General features: G+C 37.8%; 1 protein-coding gene across 1 annotated transcript in view; it reads right to left on the bottom strand.

Annotated features, from left to right (window-relative positions):
- Nucleotides 1-19,911, bottom strand: part of LOC106880193 (long-chain fatty acid transport protein 4) — a 35,057-nt gene extending 15,146 nt beyond the window's left edge. Inside the window, exon 1 of the mRNA XM_052975642.1 lies at nt 18,907-19,911. Within this exon, the coding sequence (XP_052831602.1) occupies nt 18,907-19,175 (269 nt within the window). The 5' untranslated portion in view covers nt 19,176-19,911. The remainder of the gene's footprint in view (nt 1-18,906) is intronic.
- Between the last annotated feature and the right edge of the window lie 5,769 nt (nt 19,912-25,680).

Below are 25,680 nucleotides of genomic sequence, written 5' to 3'. Positions count from 1 at the left end.
ACACCAGACTCCAATCTGATCTGGCAGAGTTTCTACAGCTGGATGCCCTTCCTAATGCCAACCACTCCGAGAGTGTAGTGGGTGCTTTTTACGTGCCACCGGCAGAGATGGTCAGTGCAAGCATGGAAAAGCAGCTGTTGATGATGAGTCTGCCTGTTTGTCTGCTTAAAAAAAAAAAACGAATAGGAATGTCTTTTTAGTGGAAAAATTATGAGAAAAGCCATTCCTGTTTATTTTTTCAAATATATAATATTGTACCAAGCGATTTCTATTTGTAATTCTATTAAACATACATACATACATACATACATACATACATACATGTGTGTGTGTGTGTGTGTGTGTAACCCATGCAAGCATGGAAAAGTGGATACTAAAATGATAACTAGATGTTTACCTATGAACTGATATGAATTCACTTATTCATCAGATGAACCTCGTGTCAAAGCACGCTGGTCATATCTTATCAATTAATCGGTGGAGATGGCTTGAATTGTTTGAAATATCAAGAGCCAAGTCCTGATCTCTAAGCCAACAATGTTACAGATCATCATCATTTAATGTCTGCTCTCCATGCTGGCATGGGTTGGACGGTTTGACAGGAGCTGACCAGCTGAAGGGCTCTTCAGGCTCCCTGTCTGTTTCAGCATGGTTTCAACAGCTGCATGCCCTTCCTAATGCCAACCACTCCGAGAATGTATTTTGGATGGTTTTACACAACACCAATATGGATGCTTTTTTATGTGCCACCAGCACCTACAAGTCCTCAAGATTAGGGATGCTCAGCTGGAGAGGGTTGCAGGAAACGAGCCTGTACGCAAGGCTTTGGTTGGCCCAAGGCTGTAACAGAAGACACTTGCCCAAGGTGCCATGCAGTGGGACTGAACTCAGAACCACACAGCCACTCCTGTACCTATATATATATATATATATATATATATATATATAGCATATATATGCATGTGCCATCATCCTCATTTAATGTCCGTTTTCCATGCTGGCATGGGTTGGATGGTTTGACAGGAGCTGACCAGCTGGAGAGCTGCACCAGGTCCCAAATATCTGTTTTGGTATGGCTTCTATGACTAGATGTCCTTCCTAATGCCAACCACTTTACAGAGTGTACTGGGTGCTTTATACATAGCACCAGCAGCACTGCATTATAGGTGCCACCACCATGGGTGTAAAGTCAACTACGGTGGAATTTGAACTTAGAACGTAACAGCAGACAAAATACCGCTAAGCATTTCTTTTCTACTCTAGGCACAAGGCCCAAAATTTGGGGGGAGGCGGGGCCAGTCAATTAGATCGACCCCAGGATGCAACTGGTACTTAATTTATCGACCCTGAAAGGATGAAAGGCAAAGTCAACCGAGGCGGAATTTGAACTCAGAACGTAAAGATAGACGAAATGCCGCTATGCATTTCACCCAGCATGCTAATGATTCTGCCAGCTCGCTGCCTTTACAGCAGCTTAATAATAGAAGTTCCTGAACTAAATTCTTTGTTATTTTCAAAACTGACTGAAACAAAAGCTATGCATTTCAACAGAAATATGGTAACAAAGAGTTAATCTCGGCACCACCCCCACTGAGTTTCTGTTATCTAGAGCACGACCATCTTCACCTTGACTCAAGATTATGTTACAACAAAGTTCAATGATTTTTTTTTTTTGTGTGTCTAACTCATAACACTTAGTGTGACTGACCTAGTTCCCCTGAACCAAAGATTAAGCCAGAGGTGATAACAGGAGGGTCTGTCAATTTGAACAGGTTAAAACAAAAGCAAATAGAAAATTTCACTATTTCACATTGAGCAAAATATTTACTCAAACAAACAAACACAAATTCAAGTCATCATAATCCTATGAGCTACATAATTTCATAAAAGCATTCCAACCCCATTAACCACCACTACTGTCACTACTACTACACCTCAGTTCCCATAGCTGGACAAGGAATGTATAAGATCTACTTAAAACTATGCAAGTCCTTTCAACCGTAACCATTTTCAAAGTATGGTGTATATCTGAATACTTCATCAAAAGGTGTCTATTTACTAGTCCTTTTCACAATGACAAACCACATCCACACACATACACAAGATTAATAATTTGTGAGGAAGAGGTAGAGTTTGGCTTGACACTTCCAGTTACCATAGTTCTAACAATAATAATAATAATTAATTCGTTTTATTGGCCACAAGGGCTAATATCAATTAAAAACATTTAAGGACAAAGAAAGGACGAAGGTTACAAAAGGTTTTGTCCGAAAAGGTAGGAAAGTTCGTCTAAACAGAGGAAGAAAACGAAGAAAGATATAATGAATAAATAGATAAATAAATAAGTAGAACTCCCAAAGGGGGAGGCGCTTTGAAAAAGGAAAGGTTACACGTGGAAAAACCCATAAAACCACGGGAGCCTGGTCAGAAAAAATAAGAAAGGGGTATAGAGCCCTTTCTCCTTTTACATTACCTTTTTTTTTTTTTTTTTTTTTTTTTTTTTTTTTTTCTACAGGTGTATTCTCAGAATTGGTCCGTTTATACTGGCCATTCTTCCAACAGTCACCCATCTTTCAAATAATAATAGACAAGACAAAGAGCGTGATGCGATTGCAATAGATATTTTATTCATTGGACAATATTTTGACAGCAAGCCTGTCTGTGTCGATTCAAAATTATAGAAATTTAAATTCAAAGTATGAACAAAAGCAACCAACATCCACATGTTGATGGAATGACATCATCATCATCTGTTGCAATCGCATCATGCTCTTTGTCTTGTCTGTTTACCTATGTGAAGAGTTACATGAATCTTTTAATAATAACTTTGACCCTTATGCACTTAAACCAGCCATACCTTACCAAAATATTCTACCTGCTTTATGTTCGAACTGACCCCTACATTTTTTTTATTTTTATTAGGCTCTGAGGCTGTAAGGTACCTCAGAGGAAACATTTACTGGTGCACATCCAATCGGGGCCAGAAACAACAGCAAGTGCAACTAAAATCACAAGATCTTTTTTTTTTTTTTTCTAACATGATAACCTAATTGTTTCCTAATCAACACCTGAGCAGAATTGATAAAGTTCAATCTAAACTATAAGAGATTAATAATAGAAGAAGAGGGGGTAGGAGGAAGAAGAGGAGAAAGAAGGGGTAGGAGGAAGAAGAGAAGGAAGAGGGTAGGAGGAAGAAAGGAAGAGGGGTAGGAGGAAGAAGAGGGGGAGGAATAGGGAATGAAGAGGGTAGGAGGAGGAAGAGAGGGTAGGGTAAAAGGGGTGGGGGTAGAAGGAAGGGAGAAATAGAGGAAGAGGAAGAGACGGTGGCAATGATTCAAAAGAGATACAAATGCATAATCGGAGTGCCAGGAATTTACATCAATGGAATTTACAACATGTACAGAAACAACATCACTTAACAACTGAACATATTACTCCCACATGGCAATTGTATGCCTAGGTACTGCACACATGTAGAGTACACCAAAACATTCCACACACACATACAACAACAACAGTGCTACTAATTGTTGTGCACAAGGTGCTTTCAATAGAGTGGAAAATATGAAACCAAAACAACACTGCATACACCTACAGCACACAGATCTAATCTCAGCTGTGCAAAAAAAAAAAAACAATAATGACACTCTCAGAGTGGTTGGCATTAGGAAGGGCATCCAGCTGTAGAAACTCTGCCAAATCAGATTGGAGCCTGGTGTAGCCATCTGGTTTCACCAGTCCCCAGTCAAATCGTCCAACCCATGCTAGCATGGAAAGAGGACGTTAAACGATGATGATGATGATGATGGTTTCAAATCTTGCCCCAAGGACAGCAATTTTGGGGGAGGGGATGAGTTGACTACATCGACCCCAGTGTGTCACTGGTACTTAATTTATCGACCTCGAAAAGTTGAAAGACAATGTCAACCTTGGCAGAATTTGAACTCAGAACATAGCAACGGGTGAAATACCGCTAATAATAATAATAATCCTTTCTACTGGAGGCACAAGGGCTCAAATTTGTGGGGAGGGGGACTAGTCAATTATATCGATCGACCCCAGTGTTTCACTGGTACTTAATTCATCGATCCTGAAAGAATGAAAGGAGAAGTCGACCTTGACAGAATTTGAACTCAGGATGTAGTGACAGACGAAATTACCGCTGAGCATTTCATCCAGAACGGTAACAATTCTGCCAGCTCACCACCTTAATAATAACAACAACCATCTATCACTTATTATAATAATAATAATAATAATAATAGTAATGATAATAATAAGAGTAATAATAATAATAATAATGATAATAATAATAATAGTAATGATAATAATAAGAGTAATAATAATAATAATAATAATAATGATAATAATAATAATAGTAATGATAATAAGAGTAATAATAATAATAGTAATGATAATAAGAGTAATAATAATAATAATAATAGTAATGATAATAATAATAGTAATGATAATAATAAGAGTAATAATAATAATAATAATAACTACTATAGAGATTCGATTGATTATTGGGAAATACTGGTTGCAAATTAATAATAGAATGAAGGACTCTTCGCAATGATTCAAAACCAAAATGGAACCTGGGAATATTATAATAAGATCCATTTAGTGTTTGAGGCCTGTGTATCAATGCACTGAATTACCCAGCTAATTGCACCAGGAATTGATTAAAAAAAAAAAGAGTAAATAAATAAGTAAAGCAATTATGAAGGCCTACTTAATTAGATTCACTTGGTATACTATTTGAAAGGTGAACAAAAGACCTGGCCATTGAAAATTCTCTGTTAGAGTCTCAAAAGCCAAGATTTCCTCGTACTGTTATGCAGATCATGTTAATTAGAAGCTACAGCTATTTACTTCAGCCTCGCTGTAATTTTATAATTGTGAAGTTAATCTCAACATTGTGTATACTATTTAATAATGTGAAGACATAAGCAGCCAGACTTCAAAACCACAAGTTTAAATTACCTGATAGTTGCCTAAGCCAAATGCCTTAGACCAGGGATCCTCAATCCTGTTTTAACTTCACGGTGCCACATATCATCATCAATCATTAATGTCCAGTTTCCCATGCTTGTATTGGTCAGATGGATTAGTAAATGTAAAGACTCCTTCAGTCATGAATGACCATGGGATTGCACCTAGATAGTTACCCTCTGAGGCACAAGTCTGGGCAAGGTTGTTTATGGAAGAGCAGCAGTCGCCCATGCATACCAGCCTCCCACTGGTTTTGTGGGTTCTGGGACTCATTAAAGACCAAAGTCAAAGTCAGACAACGCAGCTTCTAGCTTAACCCTTTCAGGCACGGTCCCAAGAATTTTTTGAAGGTAGGGTACAAGGTCAGAAGGGAATGCAATTCCAGGAGAAAAGGGCCTAACAACAGTATTTACAAAATTGCACTTCATTCCTTGATGGGGAGCACGTGCCCCTCAGCCCCACCCCCTTGGGTCCGCCCCTGCCTTTAGCATTCAGTTTACTTTATGAAATATGCTTATTTATTTACAAGGTATTGAATTAATCATGAATTCAAATGAAGTGATTGCTTACTTTCAGAACAACATTGTAGAGTATGTGCGAGAGGTCAGATCTGGTTGGTTTGAACTTAAAACAGGTAGAATATTCTGTCCGGATATGGCCAGTTTAAATGCTAAAGGGTTGACTGGGGAAGGGTTATCGATGAGAATGAGCATTCATGAATTCACTGCATTGCCCAAATCTTGTGTGAGTTTTTTTTTCTTTGCCAATTTGCCCGTTTGTTTACAGTGCCAAAAACATTCATCCACTGTCTGCTTTTAACCGAATTTATCAAAACTAAACAAGCAGTCATTATGTGAAAAATGTTCCTTTGCGTTGCTGATTTAAAACACTTCATTGTGGAAGGATTTACTTGAGAAATACAAGCGCAAAACAACCATCCATCACATACGACCGAGTATGACCAGCTAAACACATAGCATCATCATCATCATCGTCATTTTAATGTTTACTTTTCCATGCTGGCATTGGTCAGAAAGAGTTTACTGAGGCAGATTTTATACAGCCAGATACTCTTCCTATGACCAGCTCTCACCTGTTTCCAAGATAATATTTTCCCAACGCCAAACATGTTTTTACAGAATACTGGAAATCGTAGTCTTGGCAGATACTGGTGCCGTACAACTGGCACCTGTGCCAGTGGCACATAAAAACACCCATTACACTTTCGGAGTGGTTGACATTAGGAAGGCCATCCAACCATAAAAACCATGTCAAATCAGACTGGAGTCAGGTGCAGCTCTTCAGCTTACCAGCCCAGGTCAAACTGTCCAACCCATGCCAGCATGGGCAATGAACACTGAATGACGAGGATGATGATGATGATGATGATGACGATGACGAAAGCACCTTGCTCAAGGAGACAATCTACACTGCTCAGACCAGGAACTGACCTTACAAACTCATAGACAGGTGCTATACATATCAATCCCTAGACCACAGGTGTGAAACAGTTTAAGGTTAACAAGCTAGGAGTTAACAGCACGAACTGAAATGGCCAGAGTCGAAGGTTAATGAGAACAAAAGTTGACAGGTTTGAGATGGCAATTAGTTAATTAGTTAAGTCAGTAATTTAGTTGTTCAGAGCGAATTGGTTTGACAATGAACTAATTTTAATGGTGAACCAATAATAATTATTTTTATCAATTAAACATTTTATTTTTATTAATTTTTTTCCCTTTTTATTATTCTGTATACAGGTGCTTTTTTTTTTTTTCTTAATTTCATAAAATGTCTATGAATTTTAACATCGTTACAGTATGACAGTTGATGAGATGGGTAAAAGAGCATGGCTTAGTGGTCAAGATAATTGGCTCATGATCGTAAGGGTATTATTATGGAAAGCAGAAGTTAAACGATGAATAATGATAATAATAATGATAATAATAATGATGATAATAATAATAATAATAATAATATCATTGCTAGAAACTAGGAGACTGTGTCAACTCTAGTAGCATGTTACAAGTGATTAAAGCCACCGGATAAATTAACGAACAGACCAACAACTTGGCTAATTGGGAAATCTGGAAGTTATCAAAACAGCTTGCCAATTAGATGAATTATACATTCAAAGCTGGCTCTAACTGCATTCAATCAACACTTAGTTGTTACTAGATACAGCGTTATTAGATTCTTTTCTACTCAAGGCATAATAATGCATGAAACTTTGGGAGAGGGGCCTGAAATTTTAGTCGATTACATCAACCCCAGTGTTTCACAGGTACTTTTAATTTTTCGACCCCGAAAGGATGAAAGGCAAAGTCGACCTCAGCAGCATTTGAACTCGGAATGTAAAGATGGACAAAATGGCACTAATCATTTTGCCCAGCGTGATAACAATTCTGCCAGCTCAACCGCCTTACTAATAGCAGCAGCAACAACAAGAAAACCTGTTATCATATTGTTATATTACATTGTTGATACTATGTTTTATCGCCATCATTATCGTTTCTAGCTGAAAACAGCAACACCTGTCCACAGCTGGAATAATGTTAAATATCATTGCTAGAAACTAGGAGACTGTGTCAACTCTAGTAGCATGTTATAAGTGATTAAAGCCACCGGATAAATTAACGAACAGACCAACAACTTGGCTAATTGGGAAATCTGGAAGTTATCAAAACAGCTTGTCAATTAGATGAATTATACATTCAAAGCTGGCTCTAACTGCATTCAATCAACACTTAGTTGTTACTAGATACAGCGTTATTAGATTCTTTTCTACTCAAGGCATAAGGCCAGAAATTTATGGAGGAGGGGGCAGTCGATTAGATCGACCCCAGTATGCAACTGGTACTTAATTTATCGACCCCCGAAAGAATGAAAGGAAAAGTCGACCTCGGTGGAATTTGAACTCAGAACGTAAAGACAGACGAAATACCGCTAAGCATTTCACCTGGCATGTTAACGTTTCTTATTTCTTTATTGCCCACAAGGGGTTAAACATAGAGGGGACAAACAAGGACAGACAAAGGGATTAAGTTGATTACATTTAGGAAGAATCGCCTGCTATTTTCAGCAGGTTGAAAGACTATGTAGTGGCTTCCTCATTAACTAACCAGTTGTTGATTAACTTCAAATCAGCTCTGGTTGTACATACATTAAAGGCATTCCAAACATGACCACTTCAGCATTTATTCTGACATGACGTATCTATGATTACATAGTCCAAAGTCTTTTCCTAAGGTTGAAAGGAGCAATTTGAGGGAGTTTAGCTGTTGTGTCTAGTAGGTTTGATGATCATACAGAGGCTCCTGCAGTTATTTTTGTTCCTTAAACCCTTACCAACTTTCATAGACCTTCCAACCATGCCTATCCTGTTGATATCTTTTTGACAATATTGTATCTTGGACTACAAAATGTAACGTGTCCTTTCTAAAAAAAAAATCCAACAAACTGATAAGATGTGATTTGAAGGAGGTTTTTAGCTGTTAGTTCTAGCATATTGCATGACCGCGCAGAAGGTCACTCAATTGCAATCTGTGGCATACATAAAAACATTTTCTTCTGACATTTAAATAAGGGTTTTTTCTTTGTTAAAATATAAAAAAATACTTCGTAGTATATTGTGGAAAATAGGCATTACAGGAAATGCTGTATTAGAATTGTGACTTTTCCTCAGGCAGTGTGGTGAATGCAGCACGTGTAACAGGAACGATTTGACTGTTGTTAGACAAAATTACTTAACTCTTTGCTAGCCACTGGTATCCATCCGAGGGTGATTGTTTGATGAATCCGTTGAGATGAGACAACTCTTTCCCCTGGTGACCTCCCTTAGAAAGAGAGATAGACATTTAAACAGATTATCTATCAGATTGTCATATCGTCTTAGCACGGCGTTGCCCCAGCATGGCCACAGTTGAATGAATGAAACATCATCATCATCATCATCGTTTAACGTCTGCTTTCCATGCTAGCATGGGTTGGACGATTTGAGTGAGGACTGGTGAAACCAGATGGCTACATTAGGCTCCAAGAGTGCTTTTACGTGTCACCGGCACGAAGGCCAGTCAGGCGGTACTGGCAACGGCCATGCTCAAAATGGTGTATTTTATGTGCCACCCACACAAAAGCCAGTCCAGGGACACTGGCAACGATCTCGCTCAAAAGTCCTTACACATGCCACCGGCACAAATGCCAGAAAGGCGATGCTAAGCACAGGTGCCATCATGATTTCGCTTTCGCTTGCCCCAACAGGTCTTCGCAAGCAGAAACAAGTAAAAGAAAATAAAAGATCTTGCTCAGTCACGAGTGGTTAGCCATCATGTGTGTGTGCACATGCACGTGTGTGTGTGTGTGTGTGTGTAAAACAAAGCAGGACAATGACTTATAAGACAAAAAATGAGTCCCAACAAAAGAAAAAAAAAAGTTATAATGCATTAAAGTAGATCAGACTCTGGGTAATAATGTCAATACAGGGATGGAGTGGATATTTAACAGGTTGGTCACATTTTAGAGAGGAAGGCCAAAACCCAGTTCATGACACCACCACCACCCCACCACAACCACCACCCCACCACAACCACCACCACCAGCACCACTACCACCACCACTATACATACATGTGAGTGTGAGCCAACATTGCTGCCTCCACACGGTTATTCAACCTGCTATAAATATATACGCTATGTGTGTAAGTGCATGTGTATGTACGTGTAGATCTGTATGTGTGCGTGTGTGTGTGTATGTGTGAGTAAGAACATATACATGCATGTAGGAATGTGTGCGTGCGTGTGTATGTGTGTGTGAGAGAGAAAGAGAGAGTATACATATAGATGTGTAAATATAGATATGTATTTGCGTGTGTATAAATGTGTGTGTTTATTTGCAGTGCATGTGTGTATATATATATATATAATAATGTAAATATAACTGCGTATGTGTGTGTGTGTTTATGTTTTAATGTGTGTATTTATGAGTGTATGTGTGCATGGCTGTGTTTGTGTGAATGGATATGTGTGTGTTGGGGATGTCTTTGTTTATGTAGTGTGATATTTCGTGTTTATACGAATGTATAATAACCATGTGTGTGAGTACATATGTTTATATATGTGTGTATATGTTTTTATGTACGTATTTATAAGTATATGAATATGCTTGCATTTGTGTGTGTGTGAGTGTATATGACTGTTGTTATTGCTATTGTTTAACCCTAGGTTGACCCGGATAAACCAGAACTAAGACAAAAGGAGTGCCAGCCGTAATGTTTTCTTTCACATACAATAAACCTAGGACAGCATTATCCAATGTGAGAGATTTGGCTGCTATTTCTAAAGGCAGAACAAACCACGTTGTGTACTCTTCTATAGGCTCATACATACATCTTATCCATTACTTACTTGTTTCAGTCATTAGACTGTGGCCATGCTGGAGCTCTGCTTTGAAGAATCTTAGTGAGACAAACTAAACCTAGTATATTTTTTTCTCGCCCTTTTTAAGCCTGGTACTTATTCTATCAGTTTCTTTTTTTGCCAAACTGCTAAGTTACAGGGATGTTAACAAACCAACAACGGTTACCAAACAGTGGTGGGAGGCAAGCACTGACACACACACACACACACACACACGATGATCTTCTTTCAGTTTCCATCTATCAAATCCATTCACAAGGCTTCGGTTGACCCGAGGGCTATCGTAAGAGGACACTTGCTCAAGATGTCGCACAGTGGGACTGAACTCGGAACCATGCGGTTGAGAAGCAAACTTCTTACTATAACAACCATGCCTGCCTCTATATAGTCATTAAACTCCAGATAAATGCTGATCAAACAAAAACCGGTAACCAGAGACGTTCCACCACCGCATCTTCTGTTTTTTCTTTAAGGGTTGCAAGTGTACATTCAAGAAAATTTGGTTGCTATTTCTAGCAATCTTTGTAGAGTATCCCTCATTAGGTTGCACACATAGATATGTGTGTGCATGTATGCACATGGGTGTACGTGTGTTCACAGCTAAGTAAACATGCAACCAGGCAATCAACTGTCGTTAAATGCCAAAGATATGCTGTGTTAATTAGTTAATATTTTAATATTTATGACAATTAAACTCATCTCTAGAGATTAACGATGTTCTAATATCTATGCATCTCCATTATGTGCCAATCAGCTCGCCCTCTGGTCATCATCGGTTATTTTTATAATATGTACCTGGCTGGATTCCAACTGGGGGTCCGAAACTGGACTCTAAAGTAATGTCCTCATCCACAATACCATTGATCCGCGCACTGGACTGATGAGATCTAGCAATGATCAGAGATCAATCAGATCAAAGCATTGGTGAAGATGTAGAAAAAAATCAAGGCATTTTTCACCTCGAAACACGGTTAATTAGTAAAACTGTACGATTATAATTTAATCCACCTGAGAGGCTGGCAGTTTGATAGCAACCAGTCTCTTGCACTGCGCGATGGTGTATAAGTGTAGAGACACTTAACTGTCAAGTGGACTGGTTCACTTTGCTTTAAATAGGTAAGACAGGGTAGGGTAGAAACATCTAAGAGCCTCGCAGTAAATAAACACGCATTTTGTTAGCAGAATACATACATACATACATACATACATACATATATATATATATATATATATATAGAAAAAGAGAGAGAGATAGTTGCAGGCGTGGCTGTCTGGTAAAAAGCTTGCTTTCCAACCACATGATACTGGGTTCAGTCCCACTGTGTGGCACTTTGGGCAAGTGTCTTCTGTTATAGCCATAGGCTAACCAAAGCCTTGTGAGTGGATTTGGTAGGCAGAAACTGAAAGAATCCCGTCATATATATGTATGTATGTATGTATTTGTGTGTCTGTGTTTCACCCCTACCATTGCTTGACAACCAATGTTGGTGTGTTTATATCCCCATAGCTTATCAGTTCGGCAAAAGAGACTGATAGAATAAGTACTAGGCTTACAAAGAATTAGTCCTGAAGTCGAATTGTTCGACTAAAGGTGGTGCTCCAGCATGGCCACAGTCAAGTGACTGAAACAAATGAGAGAATAAAATATATATATATATATACAGACACTTATATTAATGTAAGTATGTGTGTATGTAGGTAGGTGTTTGCATATGTATGTATGTATCTAGGTAGGTGCATATATGTATGTGTATGTGTGCAGGCTGATATGTACAACTCCTGGCAGAAATTATATACATATACATACACCTGTTTACATATATAAATGTGTATGTATGTAAATATATATATATATATATATATATATATATATATATATATATATATATATATATAAATATATATATATGTATATACTTACATATATAAATCGTTTAACGTCCGCTTTCCATGCTAGCATGGGTTATATATGTATGTGTATAAGTAGGTATTTATTTACGCATGTGCAGGTAGACATGTACAACCTCTGGCAAACATTATAGAATCACCACACCTGGAGGGTGTTCACCTAAGTTATTTTTCTTCTTGCTTCATAGGAAATAAACAAATCACAGTTAATGACACAAAACTGACTTTTGTTTATTAGTTGAACCTTCTGGCTTCACACAACAGCATACCTTGCATAATTTGAGTTAAATTATTTTAATGAACAGCTTGTCCTAGAACCGAGGTGCCATGTAAAAAGCACTGATGCTGGTGCCACATAAAAAACATTGATGATGGTGCCATGTAGAAAGCACCCAGTACACTCTGTGGAGTGGTAGACATTAGGAAAGGCATCCGGATGTAGAAACCAAGCCAAAACCGACTATGGAATCTGGTGTGGCCTCTGACCTCACCAGTTCCTGTCAAGCCATCTAACTCATGCCAGCATAGAAAACAGATGTTAAATGTTGATGATCATCATCATCTTCACCATCATACCCATTCATAAACATTTTGCAGTGTGCAGAGTTTCTCCTCCTGGTTTTTGTTGAAGTACACAAATCCAGCAATTCTGAAGCCATAATGGATGTCACTGGGAAGGGAGAACTTCTTAATGAGTTCTCTACAGACCTGTAAGACGTTCTCTTCACTTCTGAGGACATTGTTGATGCATTAATTTTTTTTTTTTGCTGCTGTCGCTTGGCAGATGTTGCCAGATTGATTACAAAGCAGCGTTGAAAGCTTGCCATCTTGGCTGATTTTAAGTCTGTCTGTCTCTTCCTTCCATCTTTGTTTCTTTTGAGTCAGAATTTGTTGATGTTTTATTTCTATAGAAACTTCCCAGTTGATGTCAGGATCATGCAGCTTTTAATATTAATGTAGCAGGTTTCCTCTGCTGACCAGTCAAATATGTATGTACATGTGTTTGTGTGTGTGTATATATGTAGTATCTATGCATGTATGTATGTACATACGTGTGTCTCTGTGTGTGCATGTATGTACATATGGTTGTATTTATGCATGCTTATTGGTGTGTATGTATATGTATGTATGTATGTGTGTTTGTGTGTACATATGGTTGTATCTATGCATGCTTATTGGTATGTATGTGTGTATGAAAGCATGTTTATTCTGATCCCACTCAAAAAAGGCACTGAATATATAGGAATATAACAAGAACAAACACACATGCGTACACATACATGCACTCTTGCGCACAGACACACACAAACTTATAATACGCACACACGCACATACAAGCATACATACTTATACACATACATACACACATACACATATATACATACACATACACACATACATAAATACATGCACTCATGCATGTACACATACACACACACATACATATACACACACATTCATACATACATACACACACACATATATACATACATGCATGCACACACATACATACATACACACACATATATACATACATGCATGCACACACATACACATACATACATACACATACATACACACACACACACGTTTACTCTCTGAACATAAATATAGATAAGTAGTTTAACAGAAATCCTTTGAAGGTTGTCAAGTAACCAGGTCAGTTCTTGTGATGAAAGGGAATCGCCCACCATGGTTTTCCCATTTCTTAATCACATACAGTATATTGTCTATCTAGGACTACATTACAGAAAGCGTCAGTTCATTTAATAACTCCCTCATATTTTTACTCCTTTAAATAACTACCAACGGATGAAGTCTGGCTGCTATTTCTATTTTGATAACAAAGACTCCTCTAATACATCAAACAACTATCTTCTATATTCTTTTCTACTCCAGGCATAAGGCCTGAAATTTTGGGGGAGTCGGGGCAGTCGATTAGATTGACCCCAGTACGCAACTGGTACTTAATTTATCGACCCCGAAAGGATGAACGGCAAAGTCAACCTCAGCAGAATTTGAACTCAGAACGTAAGGATAGACGAAATAAACAAAAGCTAAAAGGTGCTTCACTTCCAGTGGTCTTCCAACATGCTGGACATCAACCTGGAATTTCTGAGGCCCCATGCTAAAGAGGTGTTGGATGCACCAAGGTGCCAAGAAGTAGAGAGCCTGGGTGGTAGAGGTATGGGCCTAGTTAGCTCCAAGGAGCAGAGGCCAATATTGTAGGGATAGAAAAGAGAGAGAGAGAGAGACAAAGCAGCATGTGTGTGTGGGCCAGAGGCTGGAATGTGTTCACTAACAAGAGTGCCAATCAGTTGAGTGACCATTCTCTGGATGCAATACTGGTAGTCAGCACCTGCAGCAGCAGTACCATTCCAGGTGTAGGAGCAGTTCTCCATTGTGGACCACTTTTGGGAGTTCTATGATAGTAGACTTGGTCTACTACCACTGTACTTACAAAATATTCAAAGCCTGGAGGACAAACAGACACACACACACACACGATGGTGTTCTTTCAGTTTCCATCCACCAAATCCACTCACAAGGCTTCGATTGTCCTGAGGCTATAGTAGAAGAGACTTGCCCAAGGTGCCACACAGTGGGACTGAACCTGGAAGCATGTGATTGGAATGTAAACTTCTTACCACACAGCTACACCTGTACCTACATGCTATTAGAAAAACATTTTTCTAAGATCCTTTCCCTCTAAAACTGCAAAGCTCTAAGCTGAAAGTTATTCAGTTTATACCTAAACACAACGCTGCATGGAACTATGAACCATTACGGCCACTGGTGTGTGTATGTGTTGATAATGTACCGATGCCAGTCCAACTCATGCTAGCATGGAACAGAGACATCTAATGATAATGATGACAATGAATGCTGAAGCATTCTGAGCGTGCCTAAACAGAGAGATCGAGTAAAAATTAGGACCAAATGCCGACAAGAAATGGTCACATGTCGATGATACGATTATCGTTAATTACAAACACGTTTTTGAACCTTATTACAGATATACGTTTTTCGATAGTTTATAGCTTATTTTTTACGTGCTTTGGATTTATTTTTTTAATAATTAAAAAATATTCAAATTTTAATAAATATCTTATTTCACAATATTTTTGCCTATCTGCATGTTATTCTGCATGTTCAAAAACGTACTTGTACTAAAAATGAAGCCACACAGAGTGAAGGAGTGCAGAGTGCACAAGTCGGAACTCTGACGATTTGGCAGTTATCTGTGGCAGGGTGAACGACCGCCAAGCTCTTGGTTTAAGAGATGAAGAAGTTGCAGTAGCAGCAGCCGTTCAATCACAAGTCAGTCCAAATTCAGCAGACCGACGATCAAAATCTTTCCACACACACACACATAGATGTATACCTACACAAGTGTGCCCTCATCACCGATTTTCCTGCCTCATAAACATTCAGAAAAATGGATGTTTTTTAATGAAATCTTCTACAAAAACGAGATGGTGTAGATTCTGGTTATAACGGAATTTTTTTGGGAAGAATTTTTTCCGGGACTTGCGAGAGGAGTTTCGGAAAATTCACGTGTCACCTTTGTTTCCTCATGTATTGTGATATGTATGTTTGCGTGCTCTCACCATTTTTCTTTCCTCTCACTAAATTCTGATATAATCGTAATCTACACACCTTGAAAGATACTTGTACAACATTTCATTAAAAAATATTAACTTTTCCGATAGTTATGAAGCAACAAAGACAGCGGCAGGTATGCAGACATGTGTGTCTGTGTATGTATGAATGTATGTATAATCACAGTCTAGTGAGCCGTGCGTATTATGATAGGGGTGCGATGTGAGGGAAAGCGAAAGAGATGGAGATATGGCTGCTATTTCTAGCGGGTAGAGCGACCGCAAAAAGGAGGTGCACCTTCCCTTCGTTTTTTCGGTTGTCTCTCAGCAAAGATCAAGTCAGGTGGATGTGTTTGAGAAATAACTCGGATTATTACAACTACTACTACTAATTATTATTATTATTAACAATAATAATATTTTATTATTGTCATAATTAACATAGAAACACGAACATATTAAAAAACGGGTGGAAATATGTCATTTTACAAACGATTTAAACCAAAAATCAATTTCAATAAGCTATGGGAATACAGGTTTTTTTGTTGGAGTTATTTAACCTCAGATCAGGTTGATAAAACGTATCAACCGTGACTTCACCACGTTTTATTTCTAAGCCATAGTAATATCATTACGTGGGGTCTTCATTATCCAATACGTCCTTCTCCACACGGTAACAGCGTACGATTGAAGTGCGACTTGGTTGCTATTTCTAGCGCACCGAGCGAACGCCATAGAGGTTATTTCACCTCTTAGTATTTTTTTAAAATCTTATTTTATATTACATTATATAATTTGGCAATTTATAATTAACGAGTTTTTGTGTGATGTTTCGTTTTTCGTTAAGTTTCACTAAAACACAGAAATGTATTAAACACGCGATGTTTATTTAACCACAGGTCAGTTTCGACTGAACCAGAGCAAACCTATGATCAAGGCATTCCAGCCATGTGCATATATATATATATATATATATATATATATATATATATATATACACAAGGTGTCCATAAAGTCTGGGTACATGGAATAAATAAAATCATAACATAAACAATTAAATATAAGAAATAATAATTTCTTAAAGTATGTGTTAATCCCCATGTACCCAGACTTTGTGGATACCCTGTGTATATATATATGTATATATATATATATATATATATATATATGAATTATTTTGGTGCGCATTATCTTGGAAACATGTGTCTTGTTTTCTTTAAGACGCTGATGAGAGTGGATAATGGTTCGACTGCTATTTCTAGCAGCCAAAGCGACCTTTCGTCAACGTTGTTTGTTGATCTTCATAAACACATAACGTGTTCGATTAAACAATATGAAATTTTAAAGAGCCTTCTTGAACTTATCTAAGATATCTGCATACATACATACATACATATTTACAATTTTTAGAGGGCTTCTTTTCGGATATATGAACCACCGACAGATAGAGAGATGAAAAGGAGAGAATTTATTTCATATTTTCCAAAAATTCAGTTCTATATTTATATATATATATTCATAAATTTTCTAACATAATGCCTAATAAGACAGAAAAGTAAAACAGTATTTACTAGAATTAAAAACGAAACAAACATACAAGGATATTCAATGGACAAGCATGTGCTTTTTATGTAAAAGTATTAGTGATAACGTATTGACATTTAAAAGCATTTAAGTGTTTACAACACCAAGAAGAAACAGGAATTAATATATTATCGTTATTATCATTATTAACACACTATCGGGTACCCGAAAACTGGTTCTTTGAGTTGGTTAGACCGAGTACCATTGTCTAAGTATAAAACCAATTACCATTATCTGATTCTACCCGGAATTGTTCGTTTAATAAACAAGTAAAGGCCTCAATGAGTAAAACAATATACTTTTGTTATTTTATTTATTGAATCATTATTGTTTTTAGTTGAAATATGAATATTTCAAACACACTAATTTATATATCGATCTGTATATAGTTGAAGTAGATAGGTCGGTGTTTATTTTCATGTATAACATAGAAACATGTACGTCTTGTAGAACATTATCATTTTTTAAAGATTTCGCTTGCAAATTCTTAAATTAACATAAACATTTAGTTACATGAAAGAAAATTACCGGGGAACTTTCATACGTATGAACAAGTAGATAGGCTGATAGATAGACAGAGAGATCGATAGACAGACAGACATCTATATATATATATATATATACAGAGAGAGAGAGAGAGAGAGAGAGAGAGACATACACACACAGATAGATAGACACACACACACACACAGATAGATAGATACACACACACACACAGATAGATAGATACACACACACACAGATAGATAGATACACACACACACAGATAGATAGATACACACACACACAGATAGATAGATACACACACACACAGATAGATAGATACACACACACACAGATAGATAGATACACACACACACAGATAGATAGATACACACACACACAGATAGATAGATACACGCACACGGATAGATAGATACACGCACACGGATAGATAGATACACGCACATGGATAGATAGATAGATAGATAGATACTCAGAGACAGACAGATAGCCAAGTAGGTAGATGTTTCGAAATATGAACATGTAAATATGTACTGCGAATAAAACGTGCCAACCATCTCTCATCCCACCGTTTCCTTTAAGCAATAATGACGATGATGATAATTAAATAGAAGTTCTTCGTTTGCCATAGATGCGACGAAAGAGGGTAGTCTTGGTTATTGCAATGGTTGGTCACCGTGTTTTGTTTCATTGGCCGTCACATGAAAAATACACAACCCGAATACTATAAGCAAAACGATGGCAAACAAACATGTTTAACAGAGAAAGGCGTGTATAATGTATATATATATATTATATGAAGATATATAATAAAGATGTTGGATAACGGATGTGAGATTGTAAAGGTAAGAATTTAAATGATAAGAATTAAGAAAAAAGGTAAGAAAGAAAAGGGCACTGACCATAGATCTCGTCCTAACGTGTTGCAAATCACCCATATGAAATGCCATCCACCAGTAACAACATAAGCACCAAACACACCCAGCCCGGCCAGAGAAACGGGTATTCTGGCTGAGTGGACGAGTAAAACACCCAGGCCAGAAAAGGCAGCAAGTTTCACAAACATTTTGTTCTGTTGTATTCGACCTACTAAGCCTGTTATGAATTTTGGTGTATATATTATACTTCCAGATTGCATTTTTCTTTTATCACACCGACCTTTGATTTGCATTTTTAAAGAAGGTAAAGAAAGAAAAAAAAAACAACTACAAGAAGCCGTCAAAAGTAGACTATCAGTGTTTTTTCCTTTTTTTTTTGGTTCTTTTTCTTTTTTTTTTTTTCCTTTTTGGCCGGTGTAATGCAATCCGTTTATAATGGTCCACCTTCAGAATTTAGAACTAGCCGGATATTTCTTTCCAACCGTTGTCACAAGGTTAAAAAGGCGGACGGGAAATGGGAAATTCGGATTGGGGAAATAAACATCTGAAAATATATCTATGCGCGTATGCGTGCGTGTATAAGTGCGTACGCGTGTGTGTCTGTGTAAGATATCTATATATCTATATCAATCTATGTATACATGTATGTATGTATGTATGTATCTATCTATCTATCAATCAATCAATCTATCTGTGAGCACCTGTTTGTGTGGTGTACGAATTGAAGATATACAGAAATTATGTTGTGATTTAGGAAAGAAAAGAAAAAAAAATGGTAAAGAGAAAGTTATTCCAAAATATATCAGTCTCTTCTAAGAAATAGGTTTCGAATATTGTTTTTCCAATATATATATTTATAGAGACTGCCAAAAATTTGACAGATAGTGAGGCACTGAAAAGAGAGGAATTTTACCAAGTCTCGAAATGTTTAATGCTATCTTCCTGCTGTTTTTTATTGCTTTTTTTATTTCTTTTTTCTCTTTCATTCTGTTTTTTTTAAATTTTCATTTAGTATGTTTCTTTCTTTCTCACACTCTTTTATTTTTCGATCTCATGCTTAAATATTGTTAATAGATCCTTTATTCCTTTGTGTTTCGATGTCTGTGAAATACGTACAACGATTAACCTACAAACAGAATTACCGTAGGAGACAGTTTTATTTTAATTTATGGAGTAATAACACCTGACATGAAACCCCAGCAAATATTTACAGTATTTTGTGACAGTTTGGTGTCACCGGGTGGGCTCTTATACTGTTGCACCATCAACAACAATAAACATACAAAATTTAAACTATGTCCACACATTAATACAACCGCAGCCTGGTTTAACCTTTTGTTTCTGAATATGAAATATTAGAAAGCATTGAAAACAAATTATATCATCACGCAACTCGAAACAGCTTTAGATGTTGAGTAAGGCGGCGTGCTGGCAGAAACGTTAGCATGCCGGGCGAAATGCTTTGCGGTATTTCGTCTGCCGCCACGTTCTGAGTTCAAATTTCGCCGAGGTCGACTTTGCCTTTCATAAATTTTTGTTTGTCCCCTCTATGTTTAGCCCCTTGTGGGCAGTAAAGAAATAAGAAACGTTAACACGCCGACCGGAATGCTTAGCGGTATTTCGTCTGCCGCTACGTTCTGAGTTCAAATTTCGCCGAGGTCGACTTTGCCTTTCATAAATTAAGTACCAGTTGTGTACTGGAGTCGATCTAATCGACTGGCCCCCTCCTCTAAAATTTCGGGCATTGTGCCTAGAAAAGAATGTTGTGTCATGATACGTTAGTTTTTATCTTTTACTTGCTTCAGTCATAAGACTGCGACCAAGCTGGGGCACCGCCTTGAGGAACTTTTAGTTCAATGAATCGACCCCTTAACTTAGTGGTTTAGCAAGAAGACTGATAAAATAAGTTCCAGGCTTAAAAATACGTTTAGCGTTGATTTGTTTGGCTTAAAATTTTTCACAAAAAAAACAAAAAAAAAACACTTGCAAACAGTGTACCTGAGCTATCATTAAAACTTGTCACCATGACGAAATTTTTTCATAATACTCAGATAAATGTTCTCTGGTAACAAGCTACAACCAGTCTTCATGGATCAGAATGATCAAACTATTCATTTTACCCATAGACAATGTACCCAAGCTAAAAACTAAAAAAAAAAAAAAAACAAAAACAGTCACAATAGTTAAAGTATTGATAATACCCAGATATAAGAGGGTTTTATTTATTTATTTTATATTTTTTCATTATGGTATTCATCAAAAAAGGATGGTTCTGGAAGAACCTGTACAAATAATGGTTTATTTATAGAAATTTATTTATAGTGATAAAAAAGTTTGTGCTGTACAATCAAATAAATGTTGTCTAAACAGGTTCACAGAATATCACATGTTACAGGGGAGGGTGGACCCAAGGGGGTGGGTGAGGAGCACGTGATACCCCTCAAGAAAAGAAGTGCTCCCTTCTAAGCAATGCTTATTATGCCCTTTTCTTCCGGAATTGTATTCCCTTCTGACCTTGCGCTCTCCTTTCCAAAAATTCCTGGGATCATGCCTGTGTTCGATGTCAAAGTGATTACAAAGTGATGTGAGATGAAATGCTTTGCTCAAGAACACAGTGCACCCCACAATGCACCAGTTCAAGAATTGAAAGCACGATCTTGTGTCTGTGACTGCGATGTCTGAACATCTAGGCCATGCGCCCTCACACAGAAAAACGTACCCTAGTAACAACATACAGCCATTTATCATGGTTAAGCTATTGGGTTGTCCAGAAAGTTCGTGCCGATTTATAGTAGCTTACCTTTCGACTTATTTGCCATGAAACCACCTCAATTCTGGGAAGAGGGTATTTTCAAGTTAAAGGAAAGATGGATCAGTCTACTCAGCCGTAAATGCACACCAACTGCGAGGTGATGCAGCTCGCTCCCCGCTTTCTCTTTCCTTTCTCTCCAGTTGTTGCATCCTGTATGTTCTGCTAATGCAACACTAAATGGTGGTGGTGGTGGTGATGGGACTAAGTTGGGGGAGAGGCAAGAGGGAGTATGTATATGCTCATGACTGCTTAGTTAGCTTCAACAATTAATAAACCCTTGGTACATGTCACCAAATGGTATTCACTCATAAGTAACAGCTGACTGTATCTTTTGTACATTTGTACATTACTACTGATGAAAGCTATTTGACAATGTTCCCAGGCTGTTACCTGCTCAGTTGTTTGTTGTGCACACTTGAACAAGATTAAAATCACATGGATAGTACTTTTTGAAAAATTTGGCCTCATAGGTTTTTCTTAAAACTCCGAAGGTGTTGGATTTAACCAGTTCAAACTGAAATTTACTTTGATTAGGAATGGTTTATAACTTCAAAATAACTTTTGATTTTGAAAAAAAAATTAGCAAGTTTATTATTACGTCATTTGGAAGCAAAAAGGCATTTTATATAGGAATAGCTCCAAAAACTGCCAGCAAATAAATATGTCAAAACAATGTGGGAACAGAACTGCAGTGAAGCATCTTGGATTATCTCCAAGACAGAAACTGATATGCTACAGGAAGCAGGCAAAGAATCTGTTGAAGTCTTCATCAAGAAGTTAGCATAACCTGTCTAAGTCTGCAGCTTAGTGGACTGAGCTGGAAAAAGAGACAAAGGTTTTGGATATTAGGGAGAGATATTTGGGTCATACAGTGTCAACAATGAACTGAAAACTAGGGCAATAGTATGGAATCTGAATGATTTTTCTGGTGTTCAAATTTTATGATGAGATAGAAATTTGGTGAGGAAAATGAAAAAAAAAAATAGCATAATAAATGCCAGAAGATATAATGCCACAGGAGTGGCTGTGTGGTAAGTAGCTTGCTTACCAACCACATAGTTCCAGGTTCAGTCCCACTGCGTGGCACCTTGGGCAAGTGTCTTCTACTATAGCCTCGGGCCGACCAAAGCCTTGTGAGTGGATTTGGTAGACGGAAACTGAAAGAAGCCCGTCGTATATATGTGTATATATATATATATGTGTGTTTGTGTGTCTGTGTTTGTCCCCCAACATCGCGTGACAACCGACGCTGGTGTGTTTACGTCCCCGTAACTTAGCGGTTCGGCAAAAGAGACCGATAGAATAAGTACTAGGCATACAAAGAATAAGTCCTGGGGTCGATTTGTTCGACTAAAGGCGGTGCTCCAGCATGGCCGCAGTCAAATGACTGAAACAAGTAAAAGAGTAAAAGAGAGAGTATATAATATGAAGATTTAATAAATGACTTTCTCAGTTTAATTATCAGAGAGTGAAAAGGATTTCTAATGCTAACAAATTTGAAGCAGGAAGGTAAAGGATGTGTCACTAATATTTGATAGGCCATGAAATAGGTCACTGGCTGCTAAACAAACCAAAACCATGACTGTATTCAATCCATAATTCTCTTCTTGTTTCAGTTATTAAGCTGTGGCCATGCTGGGGCACTGCCTTTAAGAATTTTTAATCAATTGAACTTATCCCAGGACATTTTTGTTTCTTTTTTTTTTTAAGATTGGTACTTGTTCTACCATGGATCCCCAAACTTACTAGTTTGCTTGCATGGACCTCCAGAAATCTTATAAGGAACCCTAAGGTGTCATATGAATCCTAGTTGAGAACTACTTGCTTTATGGTTTCACCAAGTTCCAGCTTGATCCCATGACTTTTACCAAACATTTCCTCCTTTTAGTGCCATTACACCACACATTCCAATCCTGAATTCCATTCTAACGAAAAAAAATACATTTCCGACAGGTTACGAGGTCATTTAAGATGATTGCACCCCACCTCACCCCCACCCCCAAAAAACACGGGGGTGGGGGAATTATTTAGTACCGAAATCGAGGTCTGGTATGAAACTATAAATTTACCGGATTTATTTGGATTGTGAAATCTGCGGTCAATTATGACCCAGGAAAAAAATGGAACGGTCAGAACTAGAATGCACTTGACCACAAGTTCACATGATCAGGGAAGGCTGGACCTAAACAACAGGTTGGTTGTTGACACTCCGTCGCTTACGACGTCGAGGGTTCCAGTTGATCCGATCAACGGAACAGTCTGCTCGTGAAAATAACGTGCAAGTGGCTGAGCACTCCACAGACACGTGTACCCTTAACGTAGTTCTCGGGGATATTCAGCGTGACACAGAGTGTGACAAGGCTGCCCCTTTGAATTACAGGCACAACAGAAACAGGAAGTAAGAGTGAGAGAAAGTTGTAGTGAAAGAGTACAGGAGGGTTCGCTAGCATCCCCTGCCGGAGCCTCGTAGAGCTTTAGGTGTTTTCGCTCAATAAACACTCACAACGCCCGGTCTGGGAATCGAAACCGCGATCCTATGACCGCAAGTCCGCTGCCCTGACTACTGGGCCATTGCGCCTCCATACCTAAACAACAACACTAACAACAACAGTTGCACTGTGTAGATGATTTTGTTGCATTTGCGAATAACTATTGACAAGAACAACAATTCTGTATATTATCGAACACAGTTATCTTTCTTTACAACTAATCTTACGCTTGTATCGAACTACCGAATGTTGTTAACACTGCCGTTATTGTTGTTCTTGATGTTGTTGTTAGCTCTGATTCAGTAGAATCAATTAATGAAGATTCAAACAAAACACAACTATGCAGTATTGGAACTGGTGTTCTGGTTTGCTGATAATCTTGCACGACGAATATCGGACGGAAGCCTGATTAAAGCACCGCATAGTTTTTATTTATTTTTTTGATCCTTTAGAAAATTTTCGCAAAATTATGTTTGGTAATTCAAATCGATGTAAAGTCCCCAATCGTGGATATTAGTGTAGTCCAGTTTGTCATCACGTGATCATTTGATCGACCGGACTAATGGATTTTGTTATACACCGCTGTTCACGATGCGCTTTTCGCAAAGTTTTAATTTTGGAATGATGCCATCTCGCTTGCTCGCCGAGTAGGTCAACATTACCCTTGATCAGAAGGCTAGTTCGTTGTAGGGCTGCCCATTTGCAGCTGAGAGGACTGGAGAACCGTGAAATGAAGTGTTTTGCTCAAGAACACAACACAGCGTCTGGTCCCGGAATCGAACTCACAACCTCGCTATTGTAAGCCCGATGCTCTAATCACCTTCACACACACACACATATATATTCACAAACATACACGTGCGTGCGTTTCTGTGTGTGTGTGCGTGCGTGCGTACGAGCGCGTGTTTGTGTATAGTGGGATGTGCACAGTTCCCATCAATTAAATTCCACTCATAAAAAAAAAAGACAATTCCTGCCAACCCCAAATCCAAAATAGAAAACGCTTGTCCGGGAGGCCGCATAGTGAGATCGAACGCGAATCACGTTTTTTTGCGAAATGAAACTTGTTAATTAACAATACAGTCATGGATAGAAGAGAAAACGACGAGATGGTCACAAATGGAATGCCTTTGGTTATATGCCCGATCGAGTTGATCCGACCAAAAGCTAAACAAAAAGAAACCCAATGCTTTTAGAAATGGAAAAGTCGAAATGAAATTCAATTCCACAAGCGTGGTTTTACAATAGTTTCTTACCTTTTCAAGGGGAATAACTCTAGCAACCGTTAATCAGCTTCTAATGAAAGCAGAAATTGATTGGTGCAGGAGTTTTCAAACTTTTTGACTTGCGGACCCCTTTATATTTCAGGCTTTACCTTAGGGACCCCCTTATAAACGCTTATGAAATTTATACATAAATATTTGCTTAAAATAACATATATTTTTACATTTATTTATTTAACAGTATTTAACAAATAGGTTTATTGTCAATTAAAAG

The sequence above is a fragment of the Octopus bimaculoides genome, chromosome 22 (assembly GCF_001194135.2).
Source record: "Octopus bimaculoides isolate UCB-OBI-ISO-001 chromosome 22, ASM119413v2, whole genome shotgun sequence".
NCBI lineage: Eukaryota > Metazoa > Mollusca > Cephalopoda > Octopoda > Octopodidae > Octopus > Octopus bimaculoides.
Note: the sequence above shows the minus strand (reverse complement) of the source record. Positions and strands in the feature narration are given on the sequence as shown.